This window comes from Indicator indicator, chromosome 8 (genome assembly GCF_027791375.1).
Source record: "Indicator indicator isolate 239-I01 chromosome 8, UM_Iind_1.1, whole genome shotgun sequence".
Taxonomy (NCBI): domain Eukaryota; kingdom Metazoa; phylum Chordata; class Aves; order Piciformes; family Indicatoridae; genus Indicator; species Indicator indicator.
Genome location: NC_072017.1, coordinates 13,913,609 through 13,928,964, shown reverse-complemented (window position 1 = coordinate 13,928,964; position 15,356 = coordinate 13,913,609). Strand labels below are relative to the sequence as shown.

At 43.0% G+C, this 15,356-nt stretch overlaps 1 protein-coding gene across 1 annotated transcript; it reads left to right on the top strand.

The window, feature by feature from the left end:
- Nucleotides 1-1,736: 1,736 nt before the first annotated feature.
- Nucleotides 1,737-6,679, top strand: ING2 (inhibitor of growth family member 2). Its single transcript, XM_054383135.1, has 2 exons — nt 1,737-1,926; nt 6,009-6,679. The coding sequence occupies exons 1-2, from the start codon at nt 1,737-1,739 to the stop codon at nt 6,677-6,679; spliced, it is 861 nt and encodes a 286-aa protein (XP_054239110.1).
- Nucleotides 6,680-15,356: the final 8,677 nt, after the last annotated feature.

Genomic DNA, 15,356 nt, shown 5'->3' with positions numbered 1-15,356 from the left:
CTTTCATTACAGGCAAGAACAATCTAAACTGATGTTTCTTACAGTTGGAAGATATGAATTAATTAGATGCCTCACCCTATCAATTGCTACAAGTGAGAAAAACTTGGCTATGGAGCACACTCTTGTGTGCCAGACAGAAACTCTTCCTCTTTGCACATAGCCTGTCACTATGCCATGGGTACAAACCTCACCTCATGATGAAAAACTACTCTTCAGAAATAAATTACTGCAGATACAGCTGATAACAGCGTTTAAGAGAGAAATACACAATTCATCTGCAAACAATTTAATGTGCATATATATTTTATTGCAATAAAACTTACTTGCATTCCCCTCCTGCCAGACACAATGCCTTTGGAAAGGTGCATTTCGAGAGATTTAGTGCCATCAGTGCTAACATTATATTGTTTGCCAAAACAACCCAAGGAAATAGAAGGACGGTGCAAAGGGTAAGTCTTCAGCATGAAATGCTAAACTTCTGCACATTCCTTCTTGTTTAAGCATCTTTTGCATCATCTCCTGAAAACGTGGGAAGGTTCAGGGTTGCGACTGAGCAACTGAACACCGTGCAAAGCACCACGGCCTGCGGCGGGTACAAGTGTAACATCCCATAACAGCCACAACGCATCCTCGCGATAAACTCCTCAAAGCCTCCAGGGACAGACAGAATGGCTTTGGAAGAGCCAGCAAACGTCGGGTGCCTGACCGGAGACGAGCGAGTGTTAATCAGTGCTGACAAACACACCCCACGAGGGCGGGGGCACACCTAAAAGGCGCTTGTGGGTCTCTCCCGTTCGACGCCCACGGTACTCGCAGACACGACGCCACTCCTTGCCCTACTACAGCAGCAGCAGTAGCTGACTGAAAGCTGGAGATGAACGGACACTACTCACACCTGGCCGTCATTTCCGCTCGCTTCACCGTTTTCTCACACAGGTGCACCGGGGCAGTGCCCTAAGGGAAAGCAGCGGGCAGCATAGCGAGGGTGAGGCTGGCCACGGAGATGGCGGGTACGGACACCGCGGCGGCACCCGAGGGAACGAACGTGCCCGGCCGGCCGTTGAGTGAGTCCCTGACCCGTGCACACGGCGCTTCAGTGCTCCCCACCACGGCCGCGCGCACTCTCCCGCCCGCCCACACACCGGTGCCGCCGGGGCACCTGGCGCGGGGGCAGGCGCTTTGTCGCAGCTACCTCACTGCCCGCCAGGTGTGGGGCGCGAGTAGCCCCAACACCGCGACGGCCACCTCGGTCAGGCAGCAACCCCATGCCACCCCTCAGCAGGACCACCACTTCGCCCGGGCTCGGAAACAGCGATGACCGGCACCTTTAAGAGCAACTCCACCTCTGCGCCAGCTCCCGCCCTTTGCGAAGTGCCGGGCCAGTAGCAGAGAGCAAGAGAGGAAGGCGGGAGAATGCGAACCCCTCGCGGCGCCGCTAGCCGCGCCTTATAAGGGCAGGGCCTCGCGCATGCGCGCACCCCGGCGGCCAAGGGCGGGGGCTCCGAGTGGGTTTTGCTTCGGCGGCGGCACCGCGGCGGGAAGGGGCGAGGGACCCCGCGGTGGAGTGGCCGGGCCTGGCCTGGTGAGGCGCTCACCCCTTACCACCCCACGCCGCACCTCGACGCGGCCCGCGCAGCTCGCCCCCCAGCCGTCAGAGGGGCGGAGGCAGGAGAAAGCGGAGCGGGGCCGCCGCGGGGACTCCGCGCCCGGTGCGGGCTGCGCGGCAGCCGCGGCGGATGTGCTGCTGGCGCGGGGGGATGATGCTGGCGGGGCCGCAGCTGGTGGCGGGGCCGGCGGCGCCGGGCGGCGAGCGGGCCCGGCTGCTTTCGCTCTACGTGCAGGACTACCTGGAGTGCGTGGAGTCGCTGCCGCTGGACATCCAGCGCAACGCCTCGCTGCTGCGGGAGATGGACACGCAGTGCCAAGGTGGGCGCAGCCGTGGGACGCGGCCTCCGCCACAGGGCACCGGGATAGGGGGGAGGGAAGGAAGAGGGGCGGCTGCCCGCCGCACATGCGCCCGGCGCGGACGGGCCGGAGCCGGGGCGGGCCCGGTGGCGGGGGTGGGTGCCGGGGTGAGCGCCCTGCCGGGCCTGCGTCGGGCTGAGTCGGTGTTTGCCGGGGCGCTGCGCTCCCTGTTTGCCGGGGCGGGCCCTGGCCGGTTTCTCACGGGGGAGGTCGACCCGAGGCGGCGGCCCCGCCCCAGGGGGGTTGGGAGCTGGCGGTTCTTCGGTGCCCGGTGCTAGGCCTCGTCTCCGCGCGGGTCCTGGTTTGCCGTGTGGGGCCGCTCCCGCCCTGCTTCCCACTCTAGGTAGCCGTGCTGATTGAACCGGTGGCGTTGCTGCTGGAGGTGGGGTCATGGGAATCGGTTTCGCAGCTGCCTCTGCCCCGCCGCCGTGCGGGGGTAAGGGGTGCTGCGTCCCGGCGGAGCCCTGTCCGCGTCCCATGGTAAATCGCTGCTCTCTGGCTCGACCCGCTGGGCGCTGACCTGAGGCACTGAGGGTTAGCTCACGGGGGTAGCCGCATAAGGTGTTAGCAGCGTTCGCGTAGGTCCAGGAGAAGGTCCGCAGAGCGGGGAGTTAATTCTGAACTTCAGCCAAAGCCGAGGCTTCTGCCCAAATGCGGGTTAAGATGGATTAGATTTGTTCCATCTCGCACTCATGATCTGTGCTGCTACGGTGTCTTCTAATTACTGCCTTACCGCTTAATTATAAGATGGGGTCTTCTGCTGAAGAGCTTTTTTACTTGAACGGTACAGCAGAGGCCGAATGCAATGGACCCATGACAGGGGGCGGGCGGAATTTGATCCCGTGGAATAGGAACTAGAGCTGTGTCCCTGCTCCTAACGGGAGGCTTTCTTCAGGATGGGTGAGGAAAGGACCGTTAAGGCCTTTCAGACGCTAAACGGGCCATCTCGGAAGACAGTTATTGTAAACGGCTTCTTTCATATCTTTCTGATTACCAGGAAGATGCATAAGAACAAGCGTTTGCAAATTCTCTCTGTTTTTAAAGTCTGAAGGGCATAGACTTTCTCTGCAACATACTGATTTTTTTAGCCAGGGCTGGACTGCCTGGCTCTCTCTTTACGTGATCGCTGGTGAGTAGCCAGCACTCCACATCTGTCTTCAGTAAGTTCAATCTTTTATTTAGGCATTGTCTCCTAGAAATCTTTTTCCAGACAGTAATGCAATATTCAGCTAAAGCAGAAGTTCATTACTGGTTCCTCCTCATCAAACCCTCAAAATTTGGGTAAAAATATCTTAGGCCCAAGTCTGAAGATGTAAAAGCAAGGCTATACAATTTCAGCTAATGTAAAAGGTAGTGATAGTTCATGCAGGAGGGACAATGCCACTCTTGTGCTTGGAAAACTGAAATCCTTTTAGCTTTCATTAGCTCCACCAAACTTAATCTGATTAATCTGTAATGAACTCTTGGCCCTGGTTTATGTCATGTTGATTTTTTTTGTTTTGTTTGTTTGGGGTTTATTTTGTCTTTGTGGTTTTTTTTTTTTTTGGTGTGTGTGGTGGTGTTTGTTGTTATCTTGTGTTTTGTTGTGGTTTTGTTTTTTTTTTAACATGTTTCAGAGCTATCTAGTTGGGTGTATGGATGCCTTCTCTGATCTTGTGATGGTTTGAAACTGTCTTTTTAACTTTTCTTCTCAAAGTTCAAGCAGATAAAGCTAAAGAGTGTAAATAAGTCACTATTGGGTGTAAGAAAGCAAAATGATTGTTCTAAACACTTCCATTGGATAGATAGAAATGTTTAAGAACTACTACTCAAAACAAAGTAGGCACAGTCAGGGCAACTTGCTGGGCTGTCTGGCTGTTGTTTCTTCTCTTCTGGCTGAAGATAACACACTGACCTTGGCGAGCTAAGTTAACAGCCTCTTTGCTTTTTAGCTAACTCTGCTTTCTGCCAGGGGGAGTTGGGGGGGAGGGGAGGCCCCTTGGGAAAGGTCCCCTTTTGGGGGGGGAAGCAAAGGGAGCTTGGTTTTGCTTTTCTGTTGATTGTATATATTTGTAAATGTTGTGAATTTTGTATAGTTGTACATATTCATTGCATTTCATTGTAGATTTTGCTTGCAAATACAGCTTTCATTCGCTTCCAGACTGAGCTAGCCTGGTTATTGTTGGTGTGGGGGGAATTTCAGCTCACACTGACACAGATCTTAAGAGACCAACAATGAGTTTGGTGAACTTGCATCCCTGTCAGTCCAAAAGTTCTTTCCTCTTTTTAATGGATGGTGATCTGTTGATCTGGTGATTTAAAGTGCTCAGCGTCTCTTCATGAGCTGTGTCCAGGGAATAATCAACATAGGGTGAATGTTGTTCTCTGTCACAAGGTGAAAAGACAAACAGTTACTGCTTGTGGGCTCTTCTGGGCAGGGCATTCCCAATATGGGAAATCTGTAACTACACCTGCACGCTCCCCCCCCACCAAAAGGCTGTGTGGGAGATAATGTGGCTGCAGAATATTGTACTCTGGCTATGGCTTTCTAGTTCAACAGGATACAAAGTACATTACTCCACCACCCCCCACACCCCTCCGGCCCCAGTCAGGGCAAAAGGCAAGTGATGCATCTGAAGATGAAAGGAAATAGAGCTTTTGGTTTTAGTGGTAGCTGGAATGCTGCTGTTGAGGAAAGAACAGATTAAATGAGTTATTGGACAGGCAGAGCAGTGATTTTTATCTTCCCCTGAAACCTGGAACAGAACAAAATGCTGTTGACTCCTGTTGTCATACAGGTTTCAGAATTTATAGTAAAAAGTGGCCATTTGTGCACAAGCTACTGCTTCAAGATGTCAGCTGGAAACAAAAATATCTCTGTGAACATTGTTGAGATAATATCTATGGCTTCCATTTAGCACAAGCTTGAATCATTTCACAACTGTACAATGCAGACAAATCCTTTAAAAATGAAAGGCAGTTTGTGAAATGCAGGTCTTTATGAAGAGATAGACTGCACTGCCTATCTTTTTGCTTTAGAAGTAAATAGTTCAGTATTGCTCATAAATTCCCTTGCCTGTTCAAATAAAATCCTTAAGCTGTTTCTGAAGGAATCAGTACTGTATCTAACAGTGTGCATCAGGTTTCACTGTCACTTCTATTAATCTACTTCCTTTCACTTTAGCAATTTTGTCTTATGCATAAATGTAGTATAACTTTTGGTCTGCAAAATATTAATATAAAATCCAAACTATAAGGCAGTAAGGGTATTTGTTAATCTCATTTTGGTTTGTTAAACTTGCTTCTTTTATGAAGGAGTCAGAGCAACTCAACCCAGTTATTTTGCATGACTTGCAAGAACAGCTCAGAAGTCAAACTGTGAACTACTCATTACTAGTTGCTTAAAAATATCCTGTGATGCACTCGACAGTAGGTCACCTATTCTGAAAAGTTCAGCCTCAATTTAAAATGCAACTTGCTGTAATTTGTTTTGGTAATAGGAAAAGCATTTTGAGTGGTTTAAGCTGATCTCTGACCTGATTGTAAATTTGCTATTGTGTAACTTCAGTTGTCATACTCCTTTTATAACTATGTCTACTTAAAAATGTAATACCAAACCTTTAGGCAAATCAGAACGTCAAGGCAGAGGACCTAGATATCCTAATTCTGGCATGTTTTATGTCATGATATAAGTTAAGCTATTGCTTTGATTTTTAGGCCAGAATTATGGAACTACTGTGGTAAGGACTCTCAACAGAAACTCCTCCTTTTCAGAGGGAGGCAGCATCTGGACACTATCCGCAATCCAGCAGTTTTTTGTTCCTTTTTCTTTTTTTTTTTTCTTTCCAGGGGCTAAAATAAGCTTGAGATTTTTTTGTTGCAACAGATTGTGATCTTAAATAGTGATTTGCTGACCACAGGCACCTTGTATAAAGTGCCCATTCTAGCCCACTAGGATATACTGTAATTAAAATCTGTACATCTCATCAGTTAGAAATACATTTCTGTGTTTACTTTGGCATGTTCCATCTTGTGTAATTATTCCTATTATCTTTATTTTATAGAAGCATTAAAAGAAATAGATGATGTCTATGAAAAATATAAGTCAGAAAATGATCCAGTTCAGAAGAAACGCTTGCAGCAGCATCTTCAGCGTGCATTAATCAACAGTCAAGAACTTGGAGATGAAAAAATCCAAATAGTTACTCAGATGCTAGAACTGGTAGAGAATAGAGCCCGGCAGATGGAAACACACTCTCAGTGTTTTCAAGATCTGTCTGAGAACGAAAAGCCTCTAGAAAAGGCAAAGATGGAGTCCTGCCAGCCAGAGAGATCTTCACGTAGACCTCGTCGCCAGCGAACCAGCGAAAGCCGTGATCTGTGCCATATAGCAAATGGTATTGATGACTGCGATGATCAGCCACCTAAAGAAAAGAGATCTAAATCTTCCAAGAAGAAAAAACGTTCCAAAGCCAAACAAGAGAGAGAGGTTTCACCTGTAGAATTTGCAATTGATCCTAATGAACCAACTTACTGCTTATGCAACCAAGTGTCTTATGGTGAAATGATAGGATGTGATAATGAACAGTGTCCCATTGAGTGGTTCCACTTTTCGTGTGTTGGACTCACCTACAAACCAAAGGGGAAATGGTATTGCCCCAAGTGCAGAGGAGACAATGAGAAAACGATGGACAAATGTACTGACAAATCAAAAAAGGATAGAAGATCGAGGTAGTGAAAGCAATTCGTGTTTTAAAGAGTTGCTCCTTTTATATTAAAATGTTTAATTTACAGAGAAAGCTGTTTTAGGAAATGCATAAGACTATGCAATAATTTTTAATCTATAATATTAATGGAGTATTAAAAGCTGTTATACCTTCTGTGATCTTTAACTTTCTGCACTGAATAACCAAATAATTGAAACAGGGTGGCTTCAGACCTTCACAGAACACATTACAAGCATATGGCGCTTGATTTCAATTTAACCCTATTAGTATTTTAAAGAACGTTGTGAGTCTTGAAGTAAATGGTGGTAGGAAAGATACTGAAGGACTTCTCATGCTATGGTAAAGGTGGTGAAAGGCCTGCTAGAAATTTAACAACTGAATTTGTTCTTTATCCCAGGTCCTGACTTTTCAGTTTTTTTGTTAACATCATGCATTTGGAATTAGGGTTTCTGAATTCAGCTGTAACTGTAAAAGTCTTCCAAGCTAAAAGCAGACCTCTTCAGTGACTTTCATATGACCAGTATGTTATTTCAAGGAAGAAGATACCACTAACTTAAGCTTTTTTTTTTCCTTTTTTTTTTTTCTGTCAATATTAAACTCTTTGTGACTTTACACTTGGGAGTCAATTTTTGAATCTGATAGAATTACGGTGTGCACACTGTTCTGGACATTCTTAGTAGGCTTTGTTTGGGTTCTGTGGAACATCCCGGTGTGGTCTTTATTGTTTAAGATGGTCTCTCTAATGCCAAAAGTTTCCTTGATTGTGTTTTGCCACTGTCTATACAAGCCTTGAAGTGGAGGGAGGATCCCTTGAGGGGGTATTGACATCTCAGGGAACAGACAGGGAACAGAATTTGCAAATGTGATGAAATCTTTGTTATAATCTCAAGAGAGCTGAAAGAGGACTGGTATTCTCTGAGATACAAACCTAAGTTTTCCTTAAGTGGTATTAGTGTATGTGCGTGGCTACGCTTGGGTTTAGGCACAGCACCACAGTTTCTTGGCCTTGGGCAACTATCTAAAAAGCCTGAAGACAAAAGCTTTCAGCACAAGTTTTGATAGATGATAATAATTAAAAAACCCCACAGAAGCATGGCTGGCACAGAACCACGGCTGGCACAGAACCACCACAAATTCCTTCAGGTTTCTGACAGGCTATGTAACACTGTTGTCCTGAAGTATGCTTGTAGTGGCTAAACACTACTTGGGTGGCAGTTGAAAGTGAACTTCCTCAGCCGCACAACTTGAAGGTGGAAAAGAAGATGAAAACAGCTGTTTCGGTTTCTTTGCAATGAGAGATATTGAGACGTGAGTGGTGTACCAAAAATTGCACCCAGGGCTCCTGCTTAAGTGTTGCTCTTTGAGACTGCTTGTGCCCTGGTGTGGTTGGCAAGGCAGGCAGAGCAGCTCTGCAGGGCTGGGTGTGGGGGTTTTCTCTAGGTGGGCTGCAAGCATTCTGAAGTCTCCAGAGGTCTCTGCTCTTCATTGCTAAGGTATCCCTTGACAGCACCATCTCAAAGTGACACCAAGCCTGACTGAAAAGCAGTTGTGCTGAATTGAGTGCAGCCCAGAAGGCGGATGAGCAGAAGCAATCCTGGATGGCTGAGTGCCATTCAAGCGCCCTCCTGCATCACCGCTAGAGGGCTGCGGCGGCTGGGGCTGGAGGGCTGGGAGCACTGTGCTTGGCATAAAGAAAGCCTCAGTGCTGTTGGGACAGATGGTATGAATCAATGTGCAGGACTCTAAATATTATGAGCTACGTAAAATATCAAGCCTGTTTCCACAGTTATGATCTGATTCCTTATCTGAATTTAACATTTGCAAGTAATACTAGTTAGCATATGGCAGGGGAGCATGAAGCCAGTGTTTTGAATTTTTGCTCTAAAATTGTAGGTTTATTAAGTGAATTAGCTCCACTGGGGAGAGCTGTACAGCAGTAAGCAAACAGCCCTTGCAGGAAACTACTGTAAAGCCTCTGACCCTCAGCAGGATAGGACAGAAAGTAAACCTTATCCCAAGGTGCTGTCTTGCTTTCCATGCCTAGTGGCTAATTGAGGTTGCAATGCAGGCTTCATAAGGGGGGTGAATCATGGGTATTAATGAGGAATGATCAAACCAGCTGTTGGAGACAAGTGGTGTAAGTCATCCTCTGTGCATTTTATTCCTTTGTCTATTTGCTGTGGCTTAATTCTTAAATTTCATTTTTGAAAAGACTGGTTGGCAAGCCTTGGGCTGCAAATTGTATGAACACCTAATGTCTACCTAAACCAGTAATGTTCCCTAGTATTAAAAATCAAACATTACTTAAATAAACACTGAACTTGCAGAAGTAAGTAAAAATGAAATTGTAACTATTAACATTACTAGTTTATCTTGAAAAGTATTGCTTTTCTGAGGCAGAGGAGAAAGCTGGGAACCTTATATAATTATTCATCTGGAATAATTGCTAAAGTACGAAGTGTGTATGTCATGGTGCTACAGAAAGGAAATTTTAGATTCTGAAAGTGGTCCAGATAAATATCTCTAATGCAAGGATGCTTGCTTTTATGTTAATGCCCCTTCTAGTAGGAATATGAATTGTCAAGGCTTCCAGTGGAGATATTGATGGGGAAATGGTACTGCTTGCTCAGTACATGAAATCGCTCAAATGTAGAATTAATTAATTTTGTAAGCCGATTGGCAGAGTGCCTCAAATATACATGGGTGCATCTAAAGTTACCTCTTGCAGGTGCTCTGGCTAATTTGTTAAAATGTACATGACAAAAAATCTGATGTTATCTAGTGTTCAGCATTTTACCACCTCTTTTAACCAAACCCAGATTTTGTGGTTTTGCATCCATTTTCATAGAATATCAATAGTAATTGCTGAAGATACACATAAGATGCTAGTTTGAAATCAGAAAGGTAAGTAGAGAACTTGTATGTTGCTTCTTAATGTTGATTTCTTTCTTAAAGGGATGAACCTCACTAATGAAAATGAAAAATAGAACTGTTAAACCAGTTCATCTTCAAGATATGTATTGACTGTCACAGAATCATGGAATAGTTTGGGTTGGAAGGGACCTTAAAGATCACCTAGTTCCAATCCCCTTGTCAATTGGAAGAGATGTCTTAAAGCCCCATCCAATCTGGCCTTGAATGCTTTAGGGGGGCAGGCAGGCAAGCATGAAGTCTAGCTTCTTGCAAAAAAAAAAAAAATCTGGGCAGCAAACACTGGAATGTGATGGAAATACAGGTAACTGAACATGAAACTGTCCTCTGTGAAAGTTAATGTTACATCCTAACAGCATTGGTTACATTTTTGTTTTATTGAAGCTTATAGAAATCGGGTGTGCTTTTGAGTTCTTGCTTTTTGCCTTTCAGTTTTGAAGTAATGGAAGTTCAGCAGCAGCAAAAGGTCCCCACAAGCAATTTAAAAGAGATGGTATCAGAGTGTTGATCATTGTCCTATGGAAGAGTTTGATTAATCATTTAATCAAAGCAAAACAAAAAAATACTCCTAATGAAAATCTTACTAGTTTGAAAGCACAAGGAGCAATTTTTGCTATCTCTAGCAGTTACTTTTTTTTTGACTCTGGAATTCTGGCAGGTCTGGAATAGTACACAAGGTTAATACAGGTTTCCTTCAGTTGTGTATTACTTTATTCTGTTGAGTAAGCTGCCCTAATCCAGTTAATTACCAGCCATAGTAGGTACAATTTTTTAAAGTGCACCCTTCTGGATGGTGTTGTACCTTTGTATCTCTTAATTGCTAAAAAGCAGAGTGATAATACCTTCTTACTTAAACTATTTAACACTATTTGCCTGCCAGTCATTAACTAATCTACACATCCAGACATGGTAATGTAGTACTGACAGGTCTTGAGACTAGTACAGAAGGATGGTAATTCTTCCCTGAATTTAAGGATTTTTTCTATTTTGGATGTTCTTTTTAGAGTTGAAGTGGGCCTTTATAAAGAAGAGGGTGTTTCCTGTATTTGAGGATATTTTTTCTTCGTTTTTAAAAGCCTCTAACTTTGTCTTCAAGGAAACTACTACAGGTTGTCTGAATTCATGCTTTAAAATGAGCAGTTTAGCACTTCTGTGACTGCAACAGATCTGATTCTTAAAGTCTTTGTCTGAGGTTTTATTCTTCAGATTCAGCTGAGCTGAACTGCTCCCTGCTCAGTCTCCCCTAAAACCCAAAGAGTCCATTGAGACAGAACTGCAGCAAGTGCCATACCAGCAAGTGAAGGGCTTAGATTTCTTTCTGCTCTCTTATCCCCATATGTATTTCTTTTATTAAGAGGTCTCATCTCTGGTAGCTCTGCAGGTCAAAAACCTTGAACAGAGATGTGTATCCCTGCAATTCAGAGTAAAGCATTTGTTCTTGAAGATAGGCAGTTCTTATCTTATTCACCTTACCTCTCCAAAGTTCTTTTGAGATACATTAAGCAGTTCCCTTGACTGTCATAGCTTTCTGAATCGTGTTCACAGTGCATAGCTTTTCTTGGGCACACTGAACAATTATGTCTCTGAATGTCTTTAAGAGATCAGAGATATTCCTTGTATCTTTAATTATCAGAAAGTCTATTTTGTTTCAGGTTTTTCTTGCTTGCTAGCAGACACTTCTCAAAAGAAGTTTTTTTTCAGTAGAATGGACAATTGGTTTTGCATCTGATCCTCTCAAGATTAGAAGCAGGGCTGTCAGTCAAACCCACAAGAATTGTGTTCAGTGCTAGTTAGACATTTTTCTGTCAGTGGTAAAACCAGATGTAACTGTGCAACTGTTAAAGACCCACTGGGTTATGATTCCTGCAATAAAAAGGTGTTTATTTTTTACTATTATGGAATTGAAAAAGTTTTAAATCCTCTCTTGTGCCATTTTTCTGATTACCCTGCAGTCTTTGGAACAGCTTGAAGATTATGGATTTCCTTTACAGCTGGCCAGGAAACAGTTCTGTTTAGTGAAAATTCTGACAAATTTTTCATTAAATGAAGCTTGTAATTTGCTTTTGAATACAAGTCTCTTAAGATCAAGCTCATACTGCACTGAAATACTTTCTGATTCTTGGTTGGGGTAGGATAAGAGTTCTAAAAGCTTATTTTGACAAATTCTGTGCCTTTTTTTCAACCTATTTCTGTATTCTTTTGATTTATCTGTAGGGCAACTTCAGTTTTAAGTCAATCAGCAATGTTTTAGCTTCAAGCATTAGACCAGAGTGCAGCTTTTCTGCTGCAACTGTGCTCTAGCAGAATGTACTGACTAGAACATGGCTAATTTTGTTCTTTCAGAGATGCTCTTCACACATTCCACAGGGTTTGTTTTTTTTTTTTCTTGACTGTACACCAAGGAAGTTACAAGTAGCATACACACAGATACAAGCTGTAATTACTTCTCATGTTCCAAAGGCCTGTTTTCTAGTGCAAAGATTTGCGCTTAGTGGGTGCATAGAAAATAAAATCCTTCCCAAAATTTTGCCTTTACATATTTTCTACTGAAAAAGGTACAGCTGCTGAATGAATGTCACTACAGTAATTAAATGGGCACACTAGGACTACTAGAAAGTTACAGTTTGTAGTTGAGAGAGTGCAGGGGAAGCAAGGTGGGTACTTCTGTGACTGAATGTAGTGTGATTTAAGAAGCCTAACAGGAAACTTTCATCTCCTGCTGAAAAACAGAATAAAGAGAATTCTAGAACCTTTGAGAAAAACTTTCAGTAGAGAAATTAGGATAAAATCCTGTCCCAATTTAAATAAAATTCTGTTGAACAGGGTTTTACCCAGCATACAGATTTCCAGCTTCCTTTGACTGAAGCCTAAAAAAAGATTAAAGCTCCATGGCAACTGCTATCTTAACTCCTGACAGCCATAATACAAATTACATCTTGGAAAAACCTAATACTGAAAGTTTTATTTAGGTCACCAGTCAGGCTAGGAAATGGTAGACTTATAGATAACCCCCTAAATTTCATTTTGTGCCCTGAATGGCCTCAGTGAGGCAAAGATTTTTGTGGGAGGCAAACTGGATGCTATATGATAACATGCAGTATACATTTAAAAAACTGACAAGTTTTAGCTGCTTAAATTTCTTTTATACTCTCAGCTAAAAGGCAGCAATTTACTTGCAACTGTAACCCTCCAGTGAAGAATACAGTGAGGAGGCTCATCTGGGAGATGGCAGCCCAGGCAGGTACAATGTGAGGTTACCACAGCTGATGCTTTTGCTGGCAGTGGAGGAACAGTATTGGTTTATTTATTTAAAATGGACAGGTGAGGGAGATGGCCAGATGTTGTGCAATTCATTTGCCCACAGTAGCCTGGGCATTCATAGTCGTGCCACAGAAGCTATGTGTCCCTTCTGGGTTTATATGGAGATAATGCTTTCTTGCTCTTTGAAGTTAAGAAGTAGATTATTGTTTTGAGTGGTGGAAATGAATATTAAATGGACATAAGTCTAGAGTAAAGTGAACCTCTGGTAAAAAAATGACAACCACCCCCACCAAATTTCTGTCATTTGCATTAAGATTATCTGGTACCGTTAGTTGTGTTTTCTTGTTCTTTCACTATTTTTGACCCCGTCCTCTCTGGACTACGTGCTTTTAGGCCTTGAAAAATGCCTTTAATAGCTGTCTGAGGAACACTGTATCATAGCCACTAAAATAGCCTGGTGCTTGAGACAGGGGAGAGATTGGTAACAGGGATCACTGACCCTGCTGCTCAGTGCAGGGCCAAAAAGGGGCATGCTCCCTAAGCTGTTAGCTGCTGCTGGGCAGTCACAGAAGTATTCCAAGGTTTCTTCTGACCTCATCAGATAGCAAAGTTCAAGTCTTCAGTATTCCATTTAAAAGGAGAAAGTATCCCTCATTTCTCAAATAAAAATAAACCCAAGATAGTACCAAAACCATACTAGGGTCACAGTCCACTATATACCTCCATTATTGTGTGCTTGGAAATTTTTCCTTGTAAATGTTTAATCCTAACATGCCCTCCATTACTCATTAAGGATGAGAAATAGAGTTCTGGAGGCATGACCAGTATAATAATTAGTTTTACAGACCTGCAAGTAGGGCTGCTTTTGCCCTTTCCTCTGGCAGCTGGAGTTAGTGATCACAGTATGATGTATGCCCTCCTAACCAGGAATAATGGTATGACGGTGTTCAAATGGATCCCAAACTTTTATCCTGTGAACAGATAGCAAAACCATATGCATAAGTAGTAAATTCTATAAGAGAGAACTTTTTTTCCCCTCCTAAGAGCCTAATAATAAATAATTGTGTTGTTGAATACAGTGAGTTGTATAAGTTAATCAGTAGAGTGGGACATGGGATGCAAGATAATCTCTCCATTAAATGGATTGTGGGAGAGTTTTAAAGAAGTTTTTAAAAAGGCAAAGTACTTGGATTTCTGAGTATCAGATCATAGGAATTTCTGTGTTGGTGAAGAACTCTTCATAAAACTTGGAAATTAATCATAGTTGAAATCATTCAGAAACAGATGACTGAGCATTTTCTAAATAAAAATACACACTTTAGTTATGTGATGGTTTGAAACTGTCTTTTTTATTTTTCTTTGCAAAGTTCAAGCAGAGAAAGTGAAAGAGTGTAAATAAGTCACTATTGGGTGTAAGAAAGCAAAATAACGATTGTTCTAAACACTTCCATTGGATAGATAGAAATGTTTAAGAACTATTACCCAAAACAAAGTAGGCACTCTGCACATTCTGCAGTCGGGGCAGTTGCTGGGCTGTTTGGCTGCTGTTTCTTCTCTTCTGGCAGAAGATAACATACTTTCAATGCAGTAATCTGTAATCTTATGATAATATACACCAGAGAGGAAAATTCATCTATGTTATGATTACATTTTATTTAGCTGCAGAAGGTAAGAATAATTTTATTTCACCTCCTACACTATTGAAATATTTGTAGTAAACTGAAGGTACTTCTGGATGATTTTACATAAAGAACACTCCAATAAAATTTGTGATTATACCAGAACTATTCTAAAGTCCACTTCAGAAGACTTTCCTCCCCATTCCCAAAGCACTGCCAGATCAGGTAAGTTAGAATATGTGTTCATTCTTTGGCCTTTGTAGCAGCTGGCCCTGCTTGCTGTGGGGAATGCACTTCGTTATTAACTGATGCAGCTTTACAAGCCACAGGGCTTGCTGTCCTGTAAACATACTGTGCATTTCTGAAACCTGCTTGAGGATAAAATACGATGCTTCCTTGAAAAGTGACATTTTAATATTTAAATTTTTCTTTAGAGAAATCCTGAATGTTATGTCACATGCTTGTGGCTGTTGCTAAGGAGACAGGATTGGTTGGGGGAAAGCGGGTCAGACGTAAGTTTCATACCTAATAAATTTTTCTCCTGCTAACATCTCTCTCTCTTGTTTTTAATGACTTGTTGTCTGTACTTGCTGGCATGAGGTACAGCAGTAGAGAAGAAAGCACCCAGACAATTTCAAAGGCTTGACTTTGTGCAGTGTAGTAACTACTAGGTTGTTAAAATTTGGGAGAATTACAATGAACTGAGAAGAAATTCTAAACTTTTCGTAATAATTCAAATCATGCAAGTCCTTCACAGGAGGAATGGCCTGACTGTAACCAGAAACAGTTCTGCATCTTATTCTGCTTCTGGATAAAGGATTCAAAACAAAACAAAAAAACCCTCAAAGCAACAAAACCCAACAAACAAAAAAAA

What these genes read in the sequence shown, in the direction of transcription:
- ING2 (XM_054383135.1), top strand. Translation starts at nt 1,737, where the DNA reads ATGTGCTGCTGGCGCGGGGGGATGATGCTGGCGGGGCCGCAGCTGGTG. An exon ending in GATGGACACGCAGTGCCAAG is followed by an intron (nt 1,927 to 6,008) that starts GTGGGCGCAGCC and finishes TTTATTTTATAG; the next exon opens with AAGCATTAAAAGAAATAGAT.